This window comes from Melitaea cinxia, chromosome 9 (genome assembly GCF_905220565.1).
Source record: "Melitaea cinxia chromosome 9, ilMelCinx1.1, whole genome shotgun sequence".
Classification (NCBI taxonomy): domain Eukaryota; kingdom Metazoa; phylum Arthropoda; class Insecta; order Lepidoptera; family Nymphalidae; genus Melitaea; species Melitaea cinxia.
Genome location: NC_059402.1, coordinates 5,552,118 through 5,575,480, shown reverse-complemented (window position 1 = coordinate 5,575,480; position 23,363 = coordinate 5,552,118). Strand labels below are relative to the sequence as shown.

At 32.7% G+C, this 23,363-nt stretch overlaps 1 protein-coding gene and 1 long non-coding RNA gene across 2 annotated transcripts; both read left to right on the top strand.

The window, feature by feature from the left end:
- The first annotated feature begins 4,738 nt into the window (after nucleotides 1-4,738).
- On the top strand, nucleotides 4,739-9,189 carry LOC123656709 (bifunctional coenzyme A synthase). The gene is made up of 10 exons (XM_045592370.1): nucleotides 4,739-4,974; nucleotides 5,043-5,212; nucleotides 5,300-5,471; nucleotides 5,977-6,156; nucleotides 6,455-6,603; nucleotides 7,080-7,280; nucleotides 7,467-7,555; nucleotides 7,703-7,868; nucleotides 8,292-8,474; nucleotides 8,881-9,189. The coding sequence occupies exons 1-10, from the start codon at nucleotides 4,884-4,886 to the stop codon at nucleotides 9,076-9,078; spliced, it is 1,599 nt and encodes a 532-aa protein (XP_045448326.1). The 5' UTR covers nucleotides 4,739-4,883; the 3' UTR covers nucleotides 9,079-9,189.
- A 96-nt stretch (nucleotides 9,190-9,285) lies between these two features.
- On the top strand, nucleotides 9,286-10,234 carry LOC123656711. The gene is made up of 2 exons (XR_006743581.1): nucleotides 9,286-9,523; nucleotides 10,052-10,234. It is a non-coding gene; the product is annotated as an uncharacterized LOC123656711 (long non-coding RNA).
- Nucleotides 10,235-23,363: the final 13,129 nt, after the last annotated feature.

Genomic DNA, 23,363 nt, shown 5'->3' with positions numbered 1-23,363 from the left:
ACTTGCATTCAGATCATATTGAAACATTTACAGATCTTTAAAACTTCAAATGTAAATAAAAATACAAAATGAATGAAGGATAAGAAAACCACTTTTGTTGTGACTTTTTTTCATTATACCCGTCGAGCTAGAGAAACAGCGTTTTTTTTAATTAAATGTACACTAAGGAACCTACAAAATGTGGTAAATATCATCATGGCACAAATTTTCTCAAAGCGAAACTAAAGTCCATACTGCGATGGGCATTCTCCTTTAATAATATTGTAGTTGAATATGTAGTTTTTTCTTTTATTTTTTGTTAAGCCTCTGGACTGAAAATCTTATGTCGGTAAAGACCATAATTAAAACCAGTTTATTACTAACAAAAAATAAAAATTATTAGTACCTACCTAAAGTACTAATAAAAATAAATATTGAAACAAACCAAACGTGTATTCATTTTTTCGTTTAGATTCTTACGTAATAAATTAATATTTATCAAATTATCAAGGGGAAGGGGGTCGGCCTATTCTTATCTTGGTATTTTTGCCTGTCCTAAGCCAAAATTAAACTATGAAGGGGGATTGGATCATACTGGTAGATCAAAAGTAGCCTGCTACCCTGTTAACACTTGGCGGTGTTTGGACGTAGGTAAACGACCGCGCGATAACTTAATGTACCTATACCTACACACCTGCTTTGTGACGACTGCGCAGCTAGGGCGTCCAGACGACGCGTAATTAGCGAGATAACTGTTGGTTAACTTTACTTAGAAATTTATGAATATTTATTTTATATGTAATTTTTTTTCGTCATATATGATCCTCAAATAACACGTCCTCAAATATTGATAGTAATTCACCAGTCACCCTGTATAATCTTAAGTCCTTAAGGTTTTTGTGTTCACTTTCACGTATTTGAAAGATTAACTATGTTATTTAAAAATAAAATTTAGACAAATGTGTCCCGCCTCACATTCATTTACCCCCTTACATTTCATTTTTCTTTGTTGTTAAGGTTTATAATAACTTCTATAATCATTTTTCCCAGCGATTTATTCTATATAGGTACATAGAATTTTCAGAATATTGTCTTTATGTACAAGTTACAAGTTTTGTGTTTCCTTTTTTTTATTTTTATATTTTTATTTTTTTGTTTTTCACGTTTGTTAATTTAAATTTTAAACGGATGGATGGTCGATGCCTTTTTAATTATATTTCATTCTTGTTTATTTTATAATTTGTTTCCGAGCTGTGTACCATCCCTTATAAATAAATAAATAAAGTATTCCTAATCGGATTAAAATTTGACTTAATCGTGATATAATTATCTAAACAAGCATTAAGGTTGCAGGTGTTTTATCAATGAAAAATAAATGCAGGTGATATCGCAATATACTAACCCTCTCCTTGTAATATTTCGCACTTTCAAGCCTCGCGTGATTTTTTAATCTTGTTTAATGTCTTTATTTATTACATCTATTGTGAACCGCTGACAAATATTTTTTCTTGTATGTTTTAATCTAATTAAGCCATGAATCATGCAGTAAATAAAGAAAAGGAATTATAAAGCTAAGTGAAACGTTTTAAAATAATATAAAATGACAAATTTTTAAATATTTAGATGTACCTACCTATATATTTCATGGTTATTTTGATATTTTTTTATTAGGTGTTTAAATATAAATATAGATAAATGTAGATTTAGGTTTTATTACTTTCACGATCACTAAAACAATATGGTCTATACTTTAAAAATATTCACCGTGTTAGTTGTTGCTCTTTTTGAGTTTCCGATACTTTGGCACGCTCATGCATTGCATGATCTAGATCTCGTAATTTCAAGTAGATATGCAAGTAAAGATTAAGTTTTACACGTAATTCACATGTACCTACATTTTATTGAAAGAGAAAATAAAAACAAAAATAAACGTGTTGTTCTCGTGGCATCTTTACACTGTATAAAAATAATATATAATGGTATTTTTATGCTTATAAATGTTATAAAATAGATAATTATGATATATACAATGCTGTATAAAACGATTGTATTAGTTTTAAGATAAATTGTATAGGTAAATATAATAATTTAAAAACAATTTTCTATTAATATTCAAAGTTTGTAACTCCTGTTTTTTAATCCCTGCACAATTATTTACACGCACAAATTACCACCACTAAGCATATTGTTATATCGAATGTTACCGTTGTTTTAACTAAAGAAAATTTAAGAATGGTCTTCACCGCTTTATCTTTATCATAAGATATGCACAGTAAATATTTTTACTTACAAGGCAATTAAAATTGTTTTAAGTACCTAATCACGATATGACATAAGTTTAGTAGGTATATGTTAAAAAATACACAAATTTTCTCATAATGCTCTTTTATTTATGATTGAACCTGTACATCCCACAGCAGTGGCTTTGTATGGCGTTTGTTTGTCGACCTACTCGTTGTTATATAAAAAAATGCTGTGGGGTCATCATCATTACAGCCTATACAGTCCACTGTTGGAAATAGGCCTCCACAAGTTTACGCCAAAAATAACGTGAACTCATGTGTTTTGCCCATAGTCACCACGCTGGCCAGGCGGGTTGGTGACCGCAGGGTTGACTATGTCGCACCGAAGATGCTGCTGCCCGTCTTCGACCTGTGTATTTCAAAGCCAGCAGTTGGATGGTTATCCCGCCATCGGTCGGTTTTTTAAGTTCCAATATGGTAGTGAAGCTGTTTTATCCCCTTGTCGCTTCTTACGACACCCACGGGAAGAGAGGGGGTGGCTATATTCTTTACTGCCGTAACCACACAGCAGTAAGGATCATAATATTTAATCGAGAACTAGTAGGTAAGTGTTTAAAATTTCTAACAAGAACATATACTACTTATAATAGGCTTGTTTTTTCTTATTTTACCTCGCTACGCACCGCACCGCACCGTACCATACCGCACCGCATCGCACCGCACTACACCGCACCGCACCGCCAACTAATATTACCTCCCTTTTTAGAAAAAAACCTCACAGCCACTCCACATAAATTATATACCATTTTATAGATAATTGCTTGCTCTATCGGCATCCATAACTAAAAAAATATATATCATTGCTTATGTTTTTGTAAATTAATTATTAAAATCATTACAAAAATTTAAACTACAAAATAATTAAAACAAAGTCGCTTCCCGCTGTCTGTATGCTTAGATCTCGAAACTACGCAATGGATTTTGATGCGGTTTTCTTTAGTGAATAGAGTAACTCTAAAGGAAGGTTTATGTGTATAATACATGCATAATATAGTAGATGAACACCGAAAGTTTTGGAGGTTGCTAATGTGATGTCGTAAATAAACACATTTTTTGCACTTATATTGCAAATATTTATTTTATATTTAGTATCAGCATTACACCCGAGCGGAACCGGGTCGGGTCGCTAGTTATATATATGGCGGCTTTAGTTTTGAAACAACGTCAACATGATTGACGTTCAGTAATTTTTTTATTATTATTAATGTCAGTATGTAATGAAAAAGAATTAACAAATTATACAGAATGACTGGTGAATTACTATTAATAAACAAGGACGTGTAATACAAAAAAAAAAAAAAAAAATAGCTTTTGATTACCTCTGCAGAAAAGGCAAGAGACATTGTCGTCTGAGACCTGCTCTAGTTTTCACCAGAGTGAGGTTAAGCACATTTGTAACAGCGGGGGGGTGGAGCGCTATTGGTTCTTAATATGGCCAAAGCGGCAAAAACGGGGAAGAAAGTGTGGAAACGGGTAAATTCTACAGGAAGGTTCTATCCAAGAAAGTTAAAGGCAACTGTGCTAGTCGGAAGCCACTCAAGTTTTCCGTCGGTAATTCGATTTTTGTTTGACGCCGCGTTGGCACAACGGTCACAGCCATAGATTGTACCTGTTGCGCTGGCGGTTGCGGGTTCGATCCCCGCACATGACAAACATTTGTATTGGCCATACAGGTGTTTGCCGTGGTCTGGGTGTTTGTGCAGTCTTTGTGGGTCTCCCCACCGTGCCTCGGAGAGCACGTTAAGCCGTCGGTCCCAGTTGTTATCATGTACACCTGATAGCGATCGTTACTCATAGTAGGGAATATATCCGCCAACCCGCATTGGAGCAGCGTGGTAGATTAAGCTCTGATCCTTCTCCTACATGGGGAAAGAGGCCTATGCTCAGTAGTGGGATATTACAGGCTGAAGCGTTATTCGATTTTTGTTTAGGTGGTGAGCTTTAATGACTTTACCACAGTTATAAGGGTATTGCATACCCTCAAACAATTCTGATAAATACGATTTTCGATTCAGACTCAATTCGAAATTTTGGATTTCGATGACCACGTGACCACACACATCAATACCAGTAACGTACAGCAGCGTTGACGCGAACGAAAAATTATGACTATATACAAAGTACTCTGTGGTTATGACATATCTTAAGAATTTCTCAAGGCATTGAAATTGGGCTTAGTTGCATGACCTGTGTATAAAACCGTGGGTCTATTTCTCTATGCTCCATGGGCCTAAGTCACATTGACACTGACAATATTTATATATTTACAATGACAATTTAAGTTAAACTTGACAAATAATTTTATTTAAACGTAAAGTAGACTTTAGACCGTATTAAAACAGTGATAACATATTTCTGATAGTACATTCCTAAACATCATTTAAAAGTAAAAAATTTAGCTAATTTAAAATATCAATTTGTGTATTTGTTTATCGTATTGTGGTGTATAGGTAATGACAAAAATAACAATTTTTATTCATCATTTAATTGTTGAATATCGGTAGGCTGTAGTACAATGAATTTAATAAAGTATGAGCATTGTTATAGAGCATTTAGTTTACAATTTATCAAATATAAAACATTACATTTTTACACATTGACATGGGTAAATTTACTTGTGTGTCTGTCTCCATAGCTTTAGTTTCAATTGTTATTGCATATTATATCATTTTAAGTTATAGTAATGGTCCAGGTAGGTTTCATTTTTGTGCATTAATTTAGTTATTAATTATTTTCAAAAAAAATAATGTTTTAACGCAGTTTCAATGGCAAACAATGGAATTCTATTTGTGTCTAATGCTGCCAAAGCTCACAAACTATGTACAAAAGTGTCAAATATAGTTAAGAATGTTCTGTATATAAAGATTTATGGAGGCCTGGACAGCACACTATCAATTTTAAATAAACAGATTGTTAATATTTATTCCAAAGTAAGTATATATATATTTCAACACTTTGTATCTTTTGGTACTAAATTTTGTCAAATACAATTTTTTTTACGGTGAAATTTTTTTCAGTGTTGGGCGTATGATGTAAGGTTAATGCTTAAACCGTGGGATACGCTAACAAAAATCAAAACAAATAATCCTGTTCAAGTTATTATATTTGATAAAGACTTAGGAAAAGAAGCCGATAAATTAAAATTATCCATTGACAATGTTAAAGATGATGTGCTGTTAAAACAAATAGGTGATTTACTATTAATATTTTATACTATGATAAAATATATATATATATATATATATATATACACACACATATATATATATAAAGCATTTTATCTTATAAGTTCATTTCACTCATTATCAGAGTGTCTAGTGTGAGTTTTGTTTAATCCGCCTCGAAATAACGGTAAATTTTAACTTCATTTTGTATGGGAAATTCAGGATTTCAACCTAGTTCTTGCGTTTGCCGCTAGATGACTCAATATCGACTGTATCATATTCTATTCTTTATCGTCTAGGCTGCACTGTTTCAATTCCCATACAAAATAATCTTCACGTATAAACACATTTCTGTGAATAAAACTTGCACTAGGCACTCAGTAGTTTTTCCTAGTATTAAATTTCAAAATGTATCTTTAGTGCTAATACTACTTCAAAAAATTTACTTATTTTATGAGGTTTTACTTGAATACTGTAATTTTAGCTTTGAAATTATATGACTAAATTTAAAGTTGTAATTTACTCATCAGATGAAGAATCAAGTGAACATGATGTTTTACCAGACGAGAAGGTGAAGACATATGAATATGTTGCTCTCGGTGGTACCTTTGACAAGTTACATAATGGTCATAAGATTCTTTTATCCCAAGCTGCACTTAGAGCTACTAAGCATGTCACTGTGGGGGTGACTGATGTAAACATGATACAATGTGAGTAAAATTATTAAAACAGAATTCAAAATTATAATACTTAAGTTGAGACAGATCTCAACAAACTAAATTTTTGTTCCAGAGATATTAAACTTAATTTTTCATATATATAAATAGACTTGCATTAAAACGGTACACATTTTAAACAGGGTTTAAATATTTCAATATTTGTTACAGTATATACCGTAGTAATTTTTTTTATTGCCTTTGAATTGAAAATATTAGGTTGATATTCAAGTTGTTCTGATTTTATATATTATTAGTATTTGGAATCTTATTAAGTATTATTATTTTACAGCAAAAATCTTATGGGAGTTGATTGAACCGGTGGAACAAAGAATAAAAGCAGTTCTTAATTTTTTGACTGATATTAATCCAGAACTTGAATACAATGTGGTGGCAATACAAGATCTTTACGGACCTACTAAACATGATCCAAGACTACAGGTTTGTGAATATTTAAACTGTAAAAAAATAAAAAAATCTTAAAATAGAATGAACATTATAATACCAGAAAGTAAATAATATACACCAAATTTTTGAACAAGAAACAGTTTGCTTCAACTTTCTACAGCAGCACCATGGCCCCAATTTTTTTAAAGATTCACATATTTATTAAAGCTGTCTTTAAAAGTCGCGTCTTCCTTGTCGTAGTATCTTATTTTTACTAAACGATCTTAAAACTGTTTAAAACTTCATAAAAGGAAAAAAATATTATTTTTTGTCCAAACATTTAATAAAAGTTTATGGAAGAAATTTTTATTAATATTTGACTAAGTGCCATGAACAAATACATATTGTAAGGTAGTCATATTAAACATAATAATGATTAAATTTAAATACAATACTAAATAAATAATACACAAAGTAGTTTGACAAATCTACCCCTTTGCATTATTATAAATTTATTATTCATTTTTTAGCTTATTGTTGTCAGTGAAGAAACAATTAGAGGTGCTGTTAAAATTAATGAGAAAAGAAAAGAAAATGGTCTTGAACAGTTGGATGTGTATACAATAGGATTAGCAGAGGAGGCACAGAAACAGTCCTCAGAAGAGGAAACAAAAGTTAGTTCTAGTAATAAACGGATGAGGTTACTAGGAACAGTTTTGAGGGAACCTGAGGTATTCTAAGTAATATTTTGTAATTGATTTACTGTTTTTACCTGCTGAATCTCTAATTTTGTTCAGAATTGCCACTTAAAATTGACAAGATTAAACTTCAACTAGGTATTACTTTTAATCAAAACAAATAACAATATGCTCATTTCAAAAACTATGTACACATGTTTCATTTCATGTTATTCTCAGCCGAACCCAAACATTCCTGACTGGCCTTATGTAATCGGATTGGCTGGAGGCATTGCCAGTGGAAAGAGTAGCATTACAGAGAAATTAAAGTGAGTTATTTTAACAGAAAATAAAAAAAAGAAGCTTCAAGTCAGTGCAAATACAGTTGACCTATCTTGTGCCTAAACCTTGATTATATCTTACCTGTGTATTTTAGTAAAATATTGTAATTTTAATAACTTCTAACAACTTTTTAGATTGAAGGGAGCGGCTGTTGTAAACTGTGATGTTATTGCTCATGAGCTGTACAAACCAGGACTACCATTAAACAGTACAATAGCAGAGGCTTTCGGTCCCAATGTCATAACTGATGATGGAGAAGTAGACAGAAAGAAACTTGGCAGTATTGTTTTTAGTGATAAGGTTTTGAAATTATTAAAAAAATATACTTTATATGTTCACAATTATCTTTTGTTAGTGGATTTTGGCTCACATGGCTAATATATTGAATCAATAACTCTGCTTCCAAATAATGAGTAAGATATAAATCAAAGAGGGCTCCGTCATGGAAACCTATGAGCTGACAATCATTAAGCACCTGAACATTTCTAATATAATTTCTAATAAAAATGTCTGCTTTTGCTTCATGCATTCATTTTGGCCTTATTCGTACACTGTACAGGTCAAAACAATACTGCAGACACTAATAACACAGAAAGGAAAATGTTATTTTGTATTTTAATTTTTTTACTAAATCGTGTTTGAAAAAAATGTTTGAAATCAAACAAAAAAAACTTTCTATTGCAACTGACTATGTCTCTTAATATATATTTAAATTTTTTGTAGGAGCAATTAGAGAAACTAAACCAACTAGTCTGGCCAGCTGTCATTGAAGAAGCACAGAGACGGATCAAGGCTCTTGGGGAACAGGGGTACAAGGTCGTAGTGATGGAAGCGGCAGTGATGGTGAGGGCTAAGTGGTACAGGCACTGTCACCAGCTCTGGGCTGTAATTATACCCCCGAGCGAGGTGGGTTACTTCAGATTTTGATTTACTAAATACTTAGCTGACCTGTCAGACGTATACTTTTAACCACAAGAACTGTCATCATACTCGCGAATTTGGAATAGTCGTTAACGTTTCTTGTAATTTTCCAATTTATGTGCAATTTTCTTAAACTTTAATTTCGTAATCATCTACAGTTTTAGAAATCTTTTTAAAAAAAGATGAAGGAAATCAGTCAAGTCATTCTCAAGTTATGGCGTAATTAAGGGAAATAGGATTCATTTTTATAAATCAAGATCTTTAGTAATTATAATTTAGTCGCATAAAGATAAATACATACTTCGTTTCTATACTTAAATGAATGCAAAATTATTTGAAGTTTTGGAAATATTTTTATTACATACTTTAAAGTGGTGTTTTGTTCAAGCAGGCAATCATCAGGTTACAACAACGTAACAATCTGACGGAGGAGGAAGCAAAGCAGCGCATCAACGCACAGCCATCGAACAAAGAACAAGTGGATTTGGCCAATGTTGTATTTAGTCCATTTTGGAGCTATGAATACACGCAGACGCAAGTAGACAGTGCTTGGAAAAATTTACAGTTATACCTTGAAAAAAGAAAATAATTTAACTAGTAATTTTATTGAATAGCAAATTACTAGTACTTGTGCCTATATCGTAAAATATAATGTGTACAGTGTTTTTATTAAATGTAAGCTATAGGTGTTTGTAAAAAACTTTATATGTCTTATTTTTATATAAGTAGTTTGCTTTTGGTAATAGCAATGTAAGTTAAAACTTTACCGAAAACGAGAAGGTATTTGTAGTCTGTACCTCAGATTAATAAACAAAAGGCAGATGGAGCGCACCGAACATGCGAGTGAAGCCACCAAAGCGAATACAAAATCAAAAGCGAATACAAAGTCGCAGCAGTGCTAAAAATAGCGTCGTATTGTTTAAACGTCTCGAGTGATTCATTATTTTGTGTAAAAAAATGCCGTCTTGTGTTATTAAACATCGTGAAAGTTGTTCCCAAAAATAAAAAAAAGAGGATGGAATTTCATTTCACAGGTAATTATAAATTATTTAATTGATTTTATTATTTATTCACTCAATAAATTATATGGTTATCTCGGAACACAAAACCTCGACATTAATTCAACTGTGTTGCCAGTGTTCGGCGAAATGTTTTTCCCTTCAATTGGGGAAACTACCTGATGGTCTAGGCGTTAGTGAGACTGACTTTTAAATGTACGGACGTGTATTCGATTTCCACACGTAATATCACGCCTAAATAATTATTCCGAATTTAGATGTATTTTTATTTGTTATTACCATTTACTGTGATTCGGTCATTAATATCTAATGCAGGAGCTTAAATATAAATGTATATGGTTATCAATTTAGTTCCTATATATATATATATATATATATATATATATGATAATGATGAAGTTATTTACATATATGGTATATTTTGTTAAGTTGTGGCCAATAGCCAGATTATAATATTAGTGGAATTAATGGAAGATGCTAGATATATTTAAAGAATACATATTGTAATCAGTGTCAAGTTTTATTATTTAATGATTTTTGCAGATTGCCGACAGATGTTGTTCTACGCGAGGAATGGGTTTCTATTATTCGCCAAAGCAGGCAAGACAATAATTGGCAGGCTTCAAAATTTTGCGTTGTGTGTTCATTACATTTTAAAGAGGATGGCTTATGCTTTATCGAAAAATGTCGTTGGTTGATAAAAAAAAATTCCAATGTAATTATTTGTATATCTAATCTTTTGGTCTAGTCTTTAAGTTGTCTGTATATCGATGTATGTGTATGATAAATGATGATGATGATGATTATTATTATTATTATTATTAATAAATATTTTAAATTATGTATGTTTTTTTTAATTTGTCTAATGAAATAAATATGATACTACTGAAAAACACTAAAGTTTTATTATCTAGAGTTGTAAGCATTGTAAAGTCCATTTAAACCTTATTAAACAAAAACAAAATTAATACCCGAAGCAAAGCCTAGCATACCTATTTCTTTCGTTATTTTTAACGAAACCTTTATTAATATTACTATTATTATTAAAGTATTTATTTAGTTATAAATTCGTGTATCCAAATAAAACTTTAGAACCTATTGTCGTAAAAGAACGTTTTAAAAAATATAGGGAGTTTTTTCTTTTTATGGTATCATTATACACACATAGATGCACGTGTTCCTACAGTGCCATTTCTAGTCGCCACGCACACATGAATAAAAAGTGGCTTCATACTTTTTGTTGGACACGCTCCATCTGCCTTTTGTTTATTAATCTGTGGTCTGTACATTTATACACATTTAACATTTACTTAACATTAATTCAATTTTGTCCTAGTTTCTCAAACATTTTAAATTTCGATCTACAAAACAATATTTTTTCTGTTCTGTTCTAATTAAATATAACTGATGAGTGTTGATATTTATACACAAGAATGTCCACCTCTTTCTAAAATCAGTTGATCAAATTGCATTTGTAGAGGTGATAACATTTTTTTTCACCATGATTTTGTAATTAGGTATCCAAATGCTACTCGAAATAAAATATTTTATACAAAAAGTGTTTGATTTTTATGTACACTAACATATATTTTGTTATAAGAACATGGTAAAGCGCAAGAATTTAGTATCCATTATAGAAGATGGGCTTTGTTTATGGACTTGTATTATTCTAATGAAGTTTTATTTCTAAACATAATTTGTTTTAGACTTCATTAATTTTGAAAAATACAATATTTTGTACTCAAGTTGAATATGCATCATATAAACCATAAGCGCATTGCATACTCCTCTACCTCAAAGTGTCTGCAATCAATTTCAAAGCCAAGTAGTTATAATCCTAGAATTAGGGAAAACCGTCAGCGTCAGACCACATCTTAGCTTTACTAGGCAGAGGGGATGTCCATAATAAATAAAAATATATAATAAATTGAAGAAATCCAAACAACCACCAAATTCGATTGATTTCCAAATATTTAGATTACACGAAAACGATCACAATTAATACTTTCACTAGCTGTGCCCGCGACTTCGCCCGCGTGGAATTTAATAAAAAAGTTAGTGCTCAGTTCGCAGACTTATAAAATAAATAAATTTCTAAAATAAAAGTAGCTGTTACTATATACTATATCAGCTATCAGCCAGTGAAAGTTCCGTCAAAATCGGTCCAGCCGTTTCAGAGATTAGACGGAGCAAACACACAGACAAAAATTGTAAAAAATGTTATTGTTGTATATCTATCGTGTACACATACTATAGGCATTTAGTAAAAAACGGTTATTTTCAAATGACAAATAGAAACTCCTATTTTATTTATTTTTATGTATAGTTAAACTCTATTACTCTTTGGCACAATAACATAAAAGTTTTTGAAGAAAAGTTTTGAAAACTTCAATTTCTGTTTAGATAGATGTTGCCATTGAAGTAATTTTAAAAATAATAGAAATAGACTGTAATTTGTCTAAAATAAATAATATCGAAAAAAATATTTCAATTCATATTTTACACGTAATATACAGTTATTTTCATTAAGGTATAGTTTATTAAATCACGCATACTGTTATATAAATAACAAAGATGGTAAAAAAAAAAAACAAACTTTACGACATAGACCGACAGGTGTCACTAGTTTCTATGAAGTTTTTTTTTATTTGTCTTTTGTATGGAATTAGTGGAGATTCACATTCACCCCAGCCCACTGATCATAATTCGTCGGTGGCTTCGAGACTCAAGAGACGCTGCTTGGACGCTATTGAATCTTTCGTCAATAAAGCGTTACGGCCCTGCTTTTGCACTTTTAAAAAGGTCAGTATTTCAATTTTTTAAATCAATTAGCAGTAATTCGTGTAAATCTGGATCAGATTTGCGTTATTTTATTTTTGCTATGTGAAAAAATATAAAACCAAAATATTTTGATGCATAAAATTGCAAGTAAAAAAATTGCACTTTAACATAAAAAGTATATCAATAATATACCATGACTCCATTTATTATTATAAAATAGTTTGGATAAAAGTTTTCTACGTTTTTGAATAACTCAGATTTTATATATATTGTGTTACTATTTTACTTTCATTATTGGGTTTTCATACTGGGTTCAAAATGGCTACTGCATTATAACATACTTGTGCCAATGTGATGATTTACTTACTATTGATGTTAAACTTTTTTTTTATTTAACCTTCTTCCTGTATGTATAGTTTTTTGTGGGTAGTTTATGATTTTTAATTGTGGATTTTAGTAAAATATATAATAATAATATCACAGTTATTGATAGTTCTGCAATAAGAATTATCCAATTTCATGCGATCGATAAAAATTCCAACATTATTCTCTAGTGATACTCAAATAAACTCAGAAAGTACTGAACCGATTTTTAAAAAAATCTTTCACCTGTCAAGTGCTACATTATCATTGATTGATTTAGGCTTTATTTTGACGGGAGAAAACGGAACAGTTAGGTATATTGTTTAGTTCACACGGGCACATCTGCGACAGAATGATATCTATAAAACTCGTTGGCGAGTTTGTAGTGGCCATGCTTTCTGTTCCGCGGGTTGCGGGTTCGATTCCCACCTGAGTCTGGGTGTAATATGTGTATTTATATATTTAAATATAGACTAAATATTTCCATGTATATTTATCAAAAAACAAAAATAGCTTTAGCTTTATCAGCCGGTCGTTACCATTGTCTAACATTAAGCTGCTTAACGTAAGAACAGACGACAGTACGTGTGTAAACTATGATATTTATTACAAGCTATTTGCTCTTCTATTGTTGTGTTTTGAAATCCCTGTGGTTTGAAACAATTTTAAATATAGGATTTTATGTAAAATCCATTTAATATAATCATATTAATTATATTTAGTTATCATACGTATAATGTTTTTATGCAAAACTTAAGATCGGGTCGAAAATTTAATTTATTTACGCACCTAATGACAAAACTTTGAAACTGCATTAGCTTATCAGTTAGGTTTATCTTGTTGACTGAATTAAATCAATATGTACTTTTAGTCAGTGCGACAATGACAAAGGAAATTTAACCTTTTGATTTTGAATTATATTATATCTATTGTGATGTATCCTAATTTCTATAACAATTATTTGTCCACTTCCTAACCGCTTTTCTATGCGCTTATACCCAAAGGTTGTCTGGAAGAAATCGCTCTTTTAGCGATAAGACCGCCTTTGTACATCTTCCTCTAATTATACTACTTTTGTCTGTATCTTTTAGTGGTGTGCAATAAAGAATATTATTATTATTATTATACTTCTTATGGCACGTTAGGGGAAAATGATAAGAGTATTTTTTATGATGCGCGTGCACTCCGCAACAAAAAAAAATCTGACACCCTGAAGTTAGCTTGTCAATGAAGAAGAAGTTAGCAACGTGAAATTAACTAGCCAAGTATAACTTCTTACGTGCGTACATAAATACACAAAATATCTTTTACCGAGGATATAGTTATCTATGTTAATTGGTATATATAAAACCCACAGTTAAGCAGCTTAAAGGATAAAACTGTAGTCATTTTCTTCTTATATGGAGAGAAGTACCTTCGTTCATTAGATTTATGATAATTATGTTCTTAATATACCTATGTTCTTATTAAGGTTTGTGGAATTTAATGTTTAAAATATTCTGAAAAACGTCTAACGTGAAACGGAATTTTTAATTGTTTGGACCATGTTTGGATTTACTTGACATTAGGTCATTGAACAATGAAAGTCCTTAATTATGCTAAATAAATTATCGTCAATATAACTAAAATTAATATTTCAATTAATGCATATATTATAATTTTCCTCTCTGACTAAACGAAATTCTTGAATAATTTTTAAATATATCATAAAAAACTAATGATAACTTTAGAAATCAAAACTGGGCTGTCAGTAATTATTTAGAGCATTACCGTTGCCATACTAGTATGGTGGATGTGCACATTAGCAATTTACGAGAATTCTGTACTTCTTTCATAATAGCCCCATCCTCTTAAACATTTTTGTAATCTATATAAATAAAAGCAGGTAGTCGAACCGGCCGGCCCAGTGAATATTCTATTGTTCGGCGGAACGCATCTGTTTTGGTTTCTTTACCTGATGGTTCGGGAGCCAGGTACAAATTTGGTCAATTATTTCCTCCCATTCGAAACTTCGTAAAATGCATTAGGGATTTATACTATGAATATTCGCAACCGTCAGCTGCGAATCCGTGGGTGGGACTTTCAGTGGCAGCCTTCCACACACGGAGAACTTTAAAATTTGTCGAATTGTAATTTACCTAATATCTTGAAGGGAAAATAAAGTCAGCTGACCATATCATGGTGGATTATAAGTCAGCTGGCTGTTTGAAGATGAAAAAAATATTTTCAATGATTTCTTAGGACATAGTTATGTTAACATAACGTAAAATATCATATAACAGTTATAGTAAAACGAGTAAAACTATTGTCCACACTGGATTGCATATCCACAAATTTATTTTAGCTAGTGTAGCGGTTATAGTTATGACCCGGGAGAAAGCCCGATTGCAAAGGAATTAAGACACTGTGTTTAAAAGAAAACGGCTGAGTTGTGGACAAACAAACCGCTCAAATGCTATCAATAAAAATTAATTGCATTATTTGTATAAAATAAAGTGATAATATCAAATAGAATAAAAAAAGGGTGGAGATTAAACTCGTTAATATTAAAAATTTTGAAAAGATTATTTCAGGATCATTACAATAATAAAATGTTTAAAAAAAAAAAAAGACTATTAAAGTCAGCTGACCATATCATGGTGGATTATAAGTCAGCTGGCTGTTTGAAGATGAAAAAAATATTTTCAATGATTTCTTAGGACATAGTTATGTTAACATAACGTAAAATATCATATAACAGTTATAGTAAAACGAGTAAAACTATTGTCCACACTGGATTGCATATCAACAAATTTATTTTAGCTAGTGTAGCAGTTATAGTTATGACACGGGAGAAAGCCCGATTCCAAAGGAATTAAGACACTGTGTTTAAAACAAAACGGCTGAGTTGTGGACGAACAAACCGCTCAAATGCTATCAATAAAAATTAATTGCATTATTTGTATAAGATAAAGTGATAATATCAAATAGAATAAAAGAAGAGTCGAGATTAAAGTCGTTAATATTAAAAATTTTGAAAAGATTATTTTAGGATCATTACGATAATAAAATGATTAAAAAAAAAAGACTTTATTAGCATCCTCATTTTCAAAAACTTGATTTAATGATTTAGCGTAAATGTGCATTGTTAGCAACATCGAACCTTGACCGCACTCCAGCGTACAATATAGTCATTAGTCAGTGATACCAAACGTACGATAATGTCATGCCCACGTACGATCTGCCCTGTTACCCTGATAATTTTGTCTGTCCTGTCCTGCCACGCAACGATGTCTCCACAAATTATGAATTTAAAGCAACGAATTTAAAATTGTTTTGTTGGTTGTACTATAATTGTTCTGGAAACACGATAATGCACGCCTTCACGGTACTGTGTCGATTAGACGGACAACAATTTCTGGTAACACTGAATCAGGGCTGCCAGATGTACGATTTTAATCGTACTCATACGATTTTTTTGCATTTTTACTCATGTACGATCGCTAGACCAAGATCGTACGCAAAATGTACGATTTTTATATTCCTATTACCTGGAAGCATTTCATAATTTAAGAAACGTCATCCCCGGCAAGCATGAATTTCGTTGAATCCCCCAACTACCTTTTTTTACGCTGGAAAATGCCTTTACGCACTAACCCCGTCACCCGTAGGCGACGGGAGTGTGTGGCTCCTGGTGGTAGGTGTAATGACGGATTACCAACTAAAAAACAGCGGTGCCCTCGTCGTCATAGTGGGGCGCCACGGGGTCACTTTAGTATGCAACCGCGACGGAATTCCCCAACTACCCAACGCATGCCTAGATCTTTTACTTGAATAAAGACTCTTTGAAAAATCATATAAAGGCTGTATTTGTTTGCTTTCTACCGAAACTTATAATTACTCTTTCGGTAATAATTGCGACTTGAAAAAAAAACACATTTTGAAGTATAAACAATTTGAAAATTATAACACTGGCTCGATTTGCTTTAAATTTGTAATGTCAGTCAGAACAAAACTTAGAAACAGTTTATCCAATGATACACTTAACACATTATTAGCCAAGCAATTAATAAGAAGAAACGAAAATTATATGAAGTTTTAAGCCAACATATTCTTTTGTTAAAGAATATGACAACAGAAAATTTTGTATGAGTGTAACAAATAGTTTTATTGCATTTATTTTCTAAAACTAAGCGGTTTTTGATAATTTATAATAAAAAAATAGTCATAAAAGGCTGTACGATTGCCAAGACGAGCCAAAACTAAAACGAAAAGCATCTTTTTATTTCAAAATTTCCCTGACATACGATTTTTTTTGTAGTTGACATACGATCACACTTTTTTTACACCTGGCAGCCCTGCACTAATATAGTATATACTTTTGTAATAATAATGAATTTTTTTATTAACAATTGAGTTATTAACATAATGTTATTAAAAATTGATATAAAATAATAATATTGTAAATGGCTCTCGTCATAAAATGCTTTCGAGGGTAAGGTTAATAGTCATTAATAAAATGTTACATATACCGATTCTAAGCTAGGTATAGCAGACTGATTTTACATTTGTGAACTTAATGATGGGGAAACTCTGTCTGTGAAATCTCTGAATATAATGTATAAAAATAAAGATTATTTTCGTTGTTTCTCATTGATAAACGTTACGTAATATGTATATTATCTTTATTTATATTAGCGCCGCTGTTATGTATTTTTTACCGTAACACAGCACGAACTTTTCCCCCAGTCTTTTAAATTCCAATGTAATCCCCATGCTGAAGATTCCCAATAAAAAACGATGATTTGTATTATATAGGAATTATTGTAAACTATTGTGTGTTAGAAACAGCTATCTGGATTCCAGATATATCTATCTAAATCCAGATAGCCCAGATAAAAATTGTATGAAAATTTAGGAATCCCTGTTTCAAACACACAATAGTTTACAATAACTTCCCTACAAATCATCGTTTTTTATTTGAAATTTTCAGCAAGGCCATGGAGTTGGAAAATGCCTCATTCGCACAGGTTGAATCACTACATAGTATAAAACAAAGTCGCTTTCTCTGTCCCTGCACATGTATGTGCGCTTAAATCTTTAAAACTACGCAACGGATTTTGATTGCGGTAGGTTGGTAATAGATAAATTGATTCAAGAGGAAGGTTTATATGTATAATAACATCCATTAAATAGTGGAGAAATACTGTTATTTTTGAGTTTTCTAATGTCATGTCGTAAATAATTTTTTTTTTTTTTCGCTTAAATTGCAAACGCAGGCTGAACCCTACGAGATTTATCAAAATAATGTACTAAGTATTGTACACATTAAAAAGGTCTACAGAAAACTCCGCAATGGTGTATGTCTATCTCTTATGGATATCCCACAATAACATTTTTTTGTCATTTACTTTTTACGACAAATAATGGCTAATTTTCAAAACGATTTTAACCAATACAGCATTAATCCTTATCTAATTAAATACCTTAAATACATTGTTGATTTAATATAGATCTATATGTCCCTTTACAGCATATAATTTAAATAAATATTTTCGAAGATATTACAGATTTAAAAATTGCGGTACGTAGCGTTTGCGGCGGTTCCGGCCGGCTTTTACTCTAAAGTTAACGCGAGCGGGCCACGGGCAGTAATGAATAAATCAAAATTACTGGATTGATTTTAATCATTTTTTCAGTGAATGATATAGGCTATAATTATATTTTATACCCGTGCGAAGCCGGAGCGGGTCGCTAGTAGGTGCATAAATAACAAACTTGAGCTAGCTAAACTGAAAAAAAAATGTGGAGTATGCATATATATGTATTTAATAATTTAATAAATCTCCACTAACCCTAGTGACCCTGACATGATGTGAACACTCAATGTAGATGTAATGAATTATGTGCCACAACTGTTTATATTAAACAAATATTCATATTTAAATATCCTAATCCTACATATATTTATATGTAGGTTATTTTCCAGCTTAAGTATAAATTATACATAATTACAAAGTTTATTTGGGTCCTGTTTCATCTGTGGTTGATAAAGTTTTCTACTCGACAAGGCGAAGTCTTTGGAAGAGAATTTTGTCTCTCGTAGTGCGCATGTTAGGGTAATCGAGAAAATACTCGATGTAGACATTCTCTCTCTCTCTCGTCTAGAGATATCTCGTTGTACGCATGCTAGGCCTGCTGGACATAACATACTCGTAGACTGGCGCGTGAGATAAATTCGGCCATTAAGGCCGTTTCACCTCAATAAATAAATTATAACTTTTAGATCCAGGGAATATAAAAATCACATAAATAAATTGGAATTCGATGGTGAAAAAAGAAAAATATATCATAAACTTTTATTATACCCGACATAGCTAAATGTTGAATAATTATAAATGTCTTGAGTCATTTTAATTGATTTTAATTAAACACCAAGAATAAAGATACAAACACACATACAAAAATCAACATCAATTTTTTTTTATTTTGTTCAACATTAATCTTGTCATTTAAAAGTATTGTTATTAGCTTGTAGGTACTTATTGTTGTGAATGAGATTGTCTTTTTTATAATGAAATTAAATAAACTGTGTACATTTTTTCTACATTATTTTTTGTTTTATTGAATTAATTCATTATTTTTTTGAAACCTTTGACATGAAGCTGTTACTGTCTTTAAAATGTGCCATTTGACATTGATAATAAATTAAATTTTTTGACTTTATTTCCTAAAACAAGTGAACTAAGATGCCGCATTAATAATAATTAATATTTATAAAAGGAACTTATTTGTATATTTGACTTTTTTAACCTATATTTCTAAAATGTAATTGTGTAATCTAAACGTCATGCATAGGTTTGATTCGATACATCGTTACTATACATCGAGTGTTTTTAATACATCGATGTATTGTATATCGCCCACCCCTACCAGGTATATGCCTTTCTGTAAGTATTACTATACTCTGTGTATATGCCTATACAGATTACAGCAAAGAGTACCTATATAAGTAGATTACAGATGGAACTGTTAAAAGTTAAATGAATTAGTGCCAGTAAAATCTTAGGTTTGTTTTTTATATTGGTATATACCTAAATTAAAATAAAAGTGGTCGTAAAAACTATACAGCGCAATTTATGATTCTACTCGTGATAGTCAAGCATTGACGAGCCAGGTAATTTTTGATCAAATGAAAACTTGCTAATGTAATGTCATTCTCAGCTGAACATACGTAACAACCAAAATATCAAATGCTTTGTTACTCGGAGAATAGCATTTGCTCATTTGTTGACTTGCAATTTATGGTTTTTGGAATCCAATATTCAACTTATATTTAACGCTAAGTATTTTATTGTGTGGAATAAATTGAGGTTTTCTAATCATCGTATAATTATTTTGTATATAATCCAGTTTATCCCATTTCTGTTGTAACTTCGGGAGACACTCCTTCGTTAAGATATATGTCAATAAGTCAGTGTACAGCTCATCAAGGCCTTGTTCCTATTTCTTAAAGGTTAGTATTTTCCACTTTTAAAGCTAATAACAGAACCAATTTTTGTAGCAATAATATTATAGTTGTTTTTATTTGTACAAATTAGAATCATAATATTTTAATTTGTATAAATTTACGTCAATAAGTAAATAAGAATTTTAATGGTTAATATATCTACAATGTTTCTTTTGGCTATTAACTAGTTTTTTTTTTTTCTTATAACATGAACCTTGAATTTTGACTAATTGTCCTCTTAGATAAATTATACTAATAAAATCATATATATTAATACGCTAAAGTCTAAGATGTTTGCATCCCTTTTTAGAAAAAGCCTCATAATTGTTCCACATAAATTATATATCATTTCATAGATAATTGCTTGCTCTACTGGCAACAACAACAACAAAAAAAAATTGTGGTAAAGCTTTAGATTAGGTAAAACCGAATTTCGGGACCGTGGGGGGATGGGGGGGGAGAGGGTGGGGAACGCTACCCCTGGTACCACTGTCACACCTCGGAACCCCATGGTTATGGAGATATCCATGGTTAAAGTTTTGAGGTTAGAAGAAGAATTTCGAAAGTTAGAGGGAACGCTTGGCTCCGGCGCTGCGGGAAGTGCAGCCCTTCCGCCCTTGCGTGCGAAAGCACGCTCACTCATGCTCCGTTCCGCAGCGGAGCCTCAGCCGCTCCTCTACGCATTCGTTCGCGCGCTTTCGCACGGCGGGCGAGGGCTGCCCTCCCTCCGCGCCTCCGCGGCACAAAAAAAACACTCTAGGGGTAGGACAGACCAAGACCACGTGGACAGTGGGGTGCTCCGATTCGGTTTTGGGTATTTTTCGAATTTCTAAACCTATATTCTAGCACGCAATGTTACTAATTTTATTAGAATATTATGTCTGACGCGTTATTTTGTTTAAAAATGTCGATTTGTCAGTCGTTAAGCGTCAGTTCGTATCGTTTGTTGATCTTGCAATCGAGATCCTTTTTACGTAAATTTGTTCGAAAATAAAATGTGAAAGTTGGTGAATGGAGCATATGAGTGCACTTCCCGCTGCACCGGAGTTAAGGTGGAGTCAGACACGGAGCTCTAAGGTATTGTAATATCTCTGAATCACGTAAAGTTAACCCCAAAACTTCAAACACGATATCTTCGAAACCACGGGGTTTACGCGAAACGCACACTACGGGGGGCTAAAAAACCCACCCTCCCCACCACCCTTTACCCTCCCACCCCCATTTCACCCCATAAATTGGAGGCCACTTAACTAACAAATGACCAATTCTTCTTCTAACCTCAAAACTTTAACCATCGATATCTCCATAACCATGGGGTTCCGAGGTGTGATAGTGGTACCAGGGGTAGTGTTCCCCACCCTCCCCTCCCCCATCCCCCTACGGTCCCGAAATTCGGTTTTACCTAATCTAGATCTTAGCCAAAATTGTTATTGCTTTTTCTGTAAATTAGTTAATTATAAAATTAAATATATGACGGCTTTAATTTTGAAACAACATCAACATGATTGACGGTCGGAAAATTTTTTTTTTTCAAATCAACTCACGTATAAATACTTTTGTGTAATTTTGTAATGTGATTATTACTATACTTATTTAGGAATATAGGCTTACTACATGAGTGAGAATTGAGCAATTACCTCATCTGAAAAATTTATTACTTTTAACTATGAAAACAAAACAAACTTTTAAAAATATAAATTCAGTATGAGCATTTTTTAAAGTAATTTCCTATTATGAATTGTAGAGCTCTGAAAGCTTAATCCAAATGTGTCAAAATAGGTCCTAATGGGTCCGCTTGTGTTAGCTGTGGTTAACACACGTGCTTTAGTGACCTTGGTGTTTTTGGAACGAAGTTCCTTACGGGCAGGCTTGACATTTGGCTGGGCGAGCGAACTGAAAAAAATGTGATACTAAAACCATAAGAAAAATATATAATGGAAGTGACATAATATCAGTTACACGACTGTATAATATGACGTTTGTAAAACTAAAATATTACCAGTAAACTTTTTTTTAAATTATTTATGTAATTTTATACTGTCGACAAAAATAAATAAAGCCATGTGTTTTTTTATTTCACTTAATAGTTTGAATTATTATTATTATTTTCCTGAATGTCACTCCGCCCGCCCAATATATAATAGATACATAATAGATACATATATTATAATAACTACTTATATAAATACTATAGTAAATTTACTTATGCTTACATATATAAATATAAGCGGGTGGAGGAATACGCCCCGGCAGGGAGATCAAACGGCCGGGGGTTAGGGCTGTAGGCTGAGAAACCGGCGGACAATCCTAGCCGAGTCAAGTAACACCGCCTTCTGCATCCTGGCTGCGAGCGAACCGTCCCGGATCCCCAGTTGCCTCAGATGGTGAGCGAGGCTAACCGGGATCAAACCGTTGGCAGATATTACGATAGGGATTATTTCAGCAGACCCCACACCCCACATGTCGACAATCTCGTGCGCCAGATCCAGATATTTACGTTTTTTCTCAGTCTCGGCTTTCACGAGGTTCTCGTCATGCGGGACGGTGATGTCCACTAAAAATACCCTCGACCGTGCCCTGTCCATCACCACGATATCAGGCTTGTTCGCCAGTATCGTCCTGTCTGTGGCGATAGGCAGGTCCCAGTAGAACCGGACTCCGTCGCGTTCGAGTACTGGCACCGGTGAGTATTGGTAATACGGCATCCTCTGTTCCAGGAGACCGTACATAAGAGCAAGCTCTTGGTGGAGAATCTTGGCCACTTGGTTGTGTCTGTGCAAGTACTCAGTATTAGCAAGCGCGGAACAACCCGAAAGCACATGCCTGAGTGACTCACCGGGATGACGACAGGCTCGACAGAAGTCGGGAGTGCCATCCTTCAGGACGTGCTTTCGGTAGTTGTTCGTCTTGACCACCTGATCTTGTATTGCACAGACAAAACCTTCAGTTTCCCCAAAGAGGTCGCCGAATCGCAGCCACTGCACGGAGGCCTTACTGTCCACGTGAGGCGCGTGAAGCGCCTTGTAGAACCGTCCATGCAGTTCCTTCTCTATCCATACGGTCTCCCGGTCAGAGGTGCTCAGTACGACCGGTTTCTGCCAGTTCTCTTTGGCCAAGGCTAGGGGGGTTAGTCCTTTGTCACACATTGAAACGTCGCCTTGCAAAGCGCTGTCTCGTCTCGTCTCAAAGTAGGCCCTGAGGCTGCACACCTCGCGGTTATGC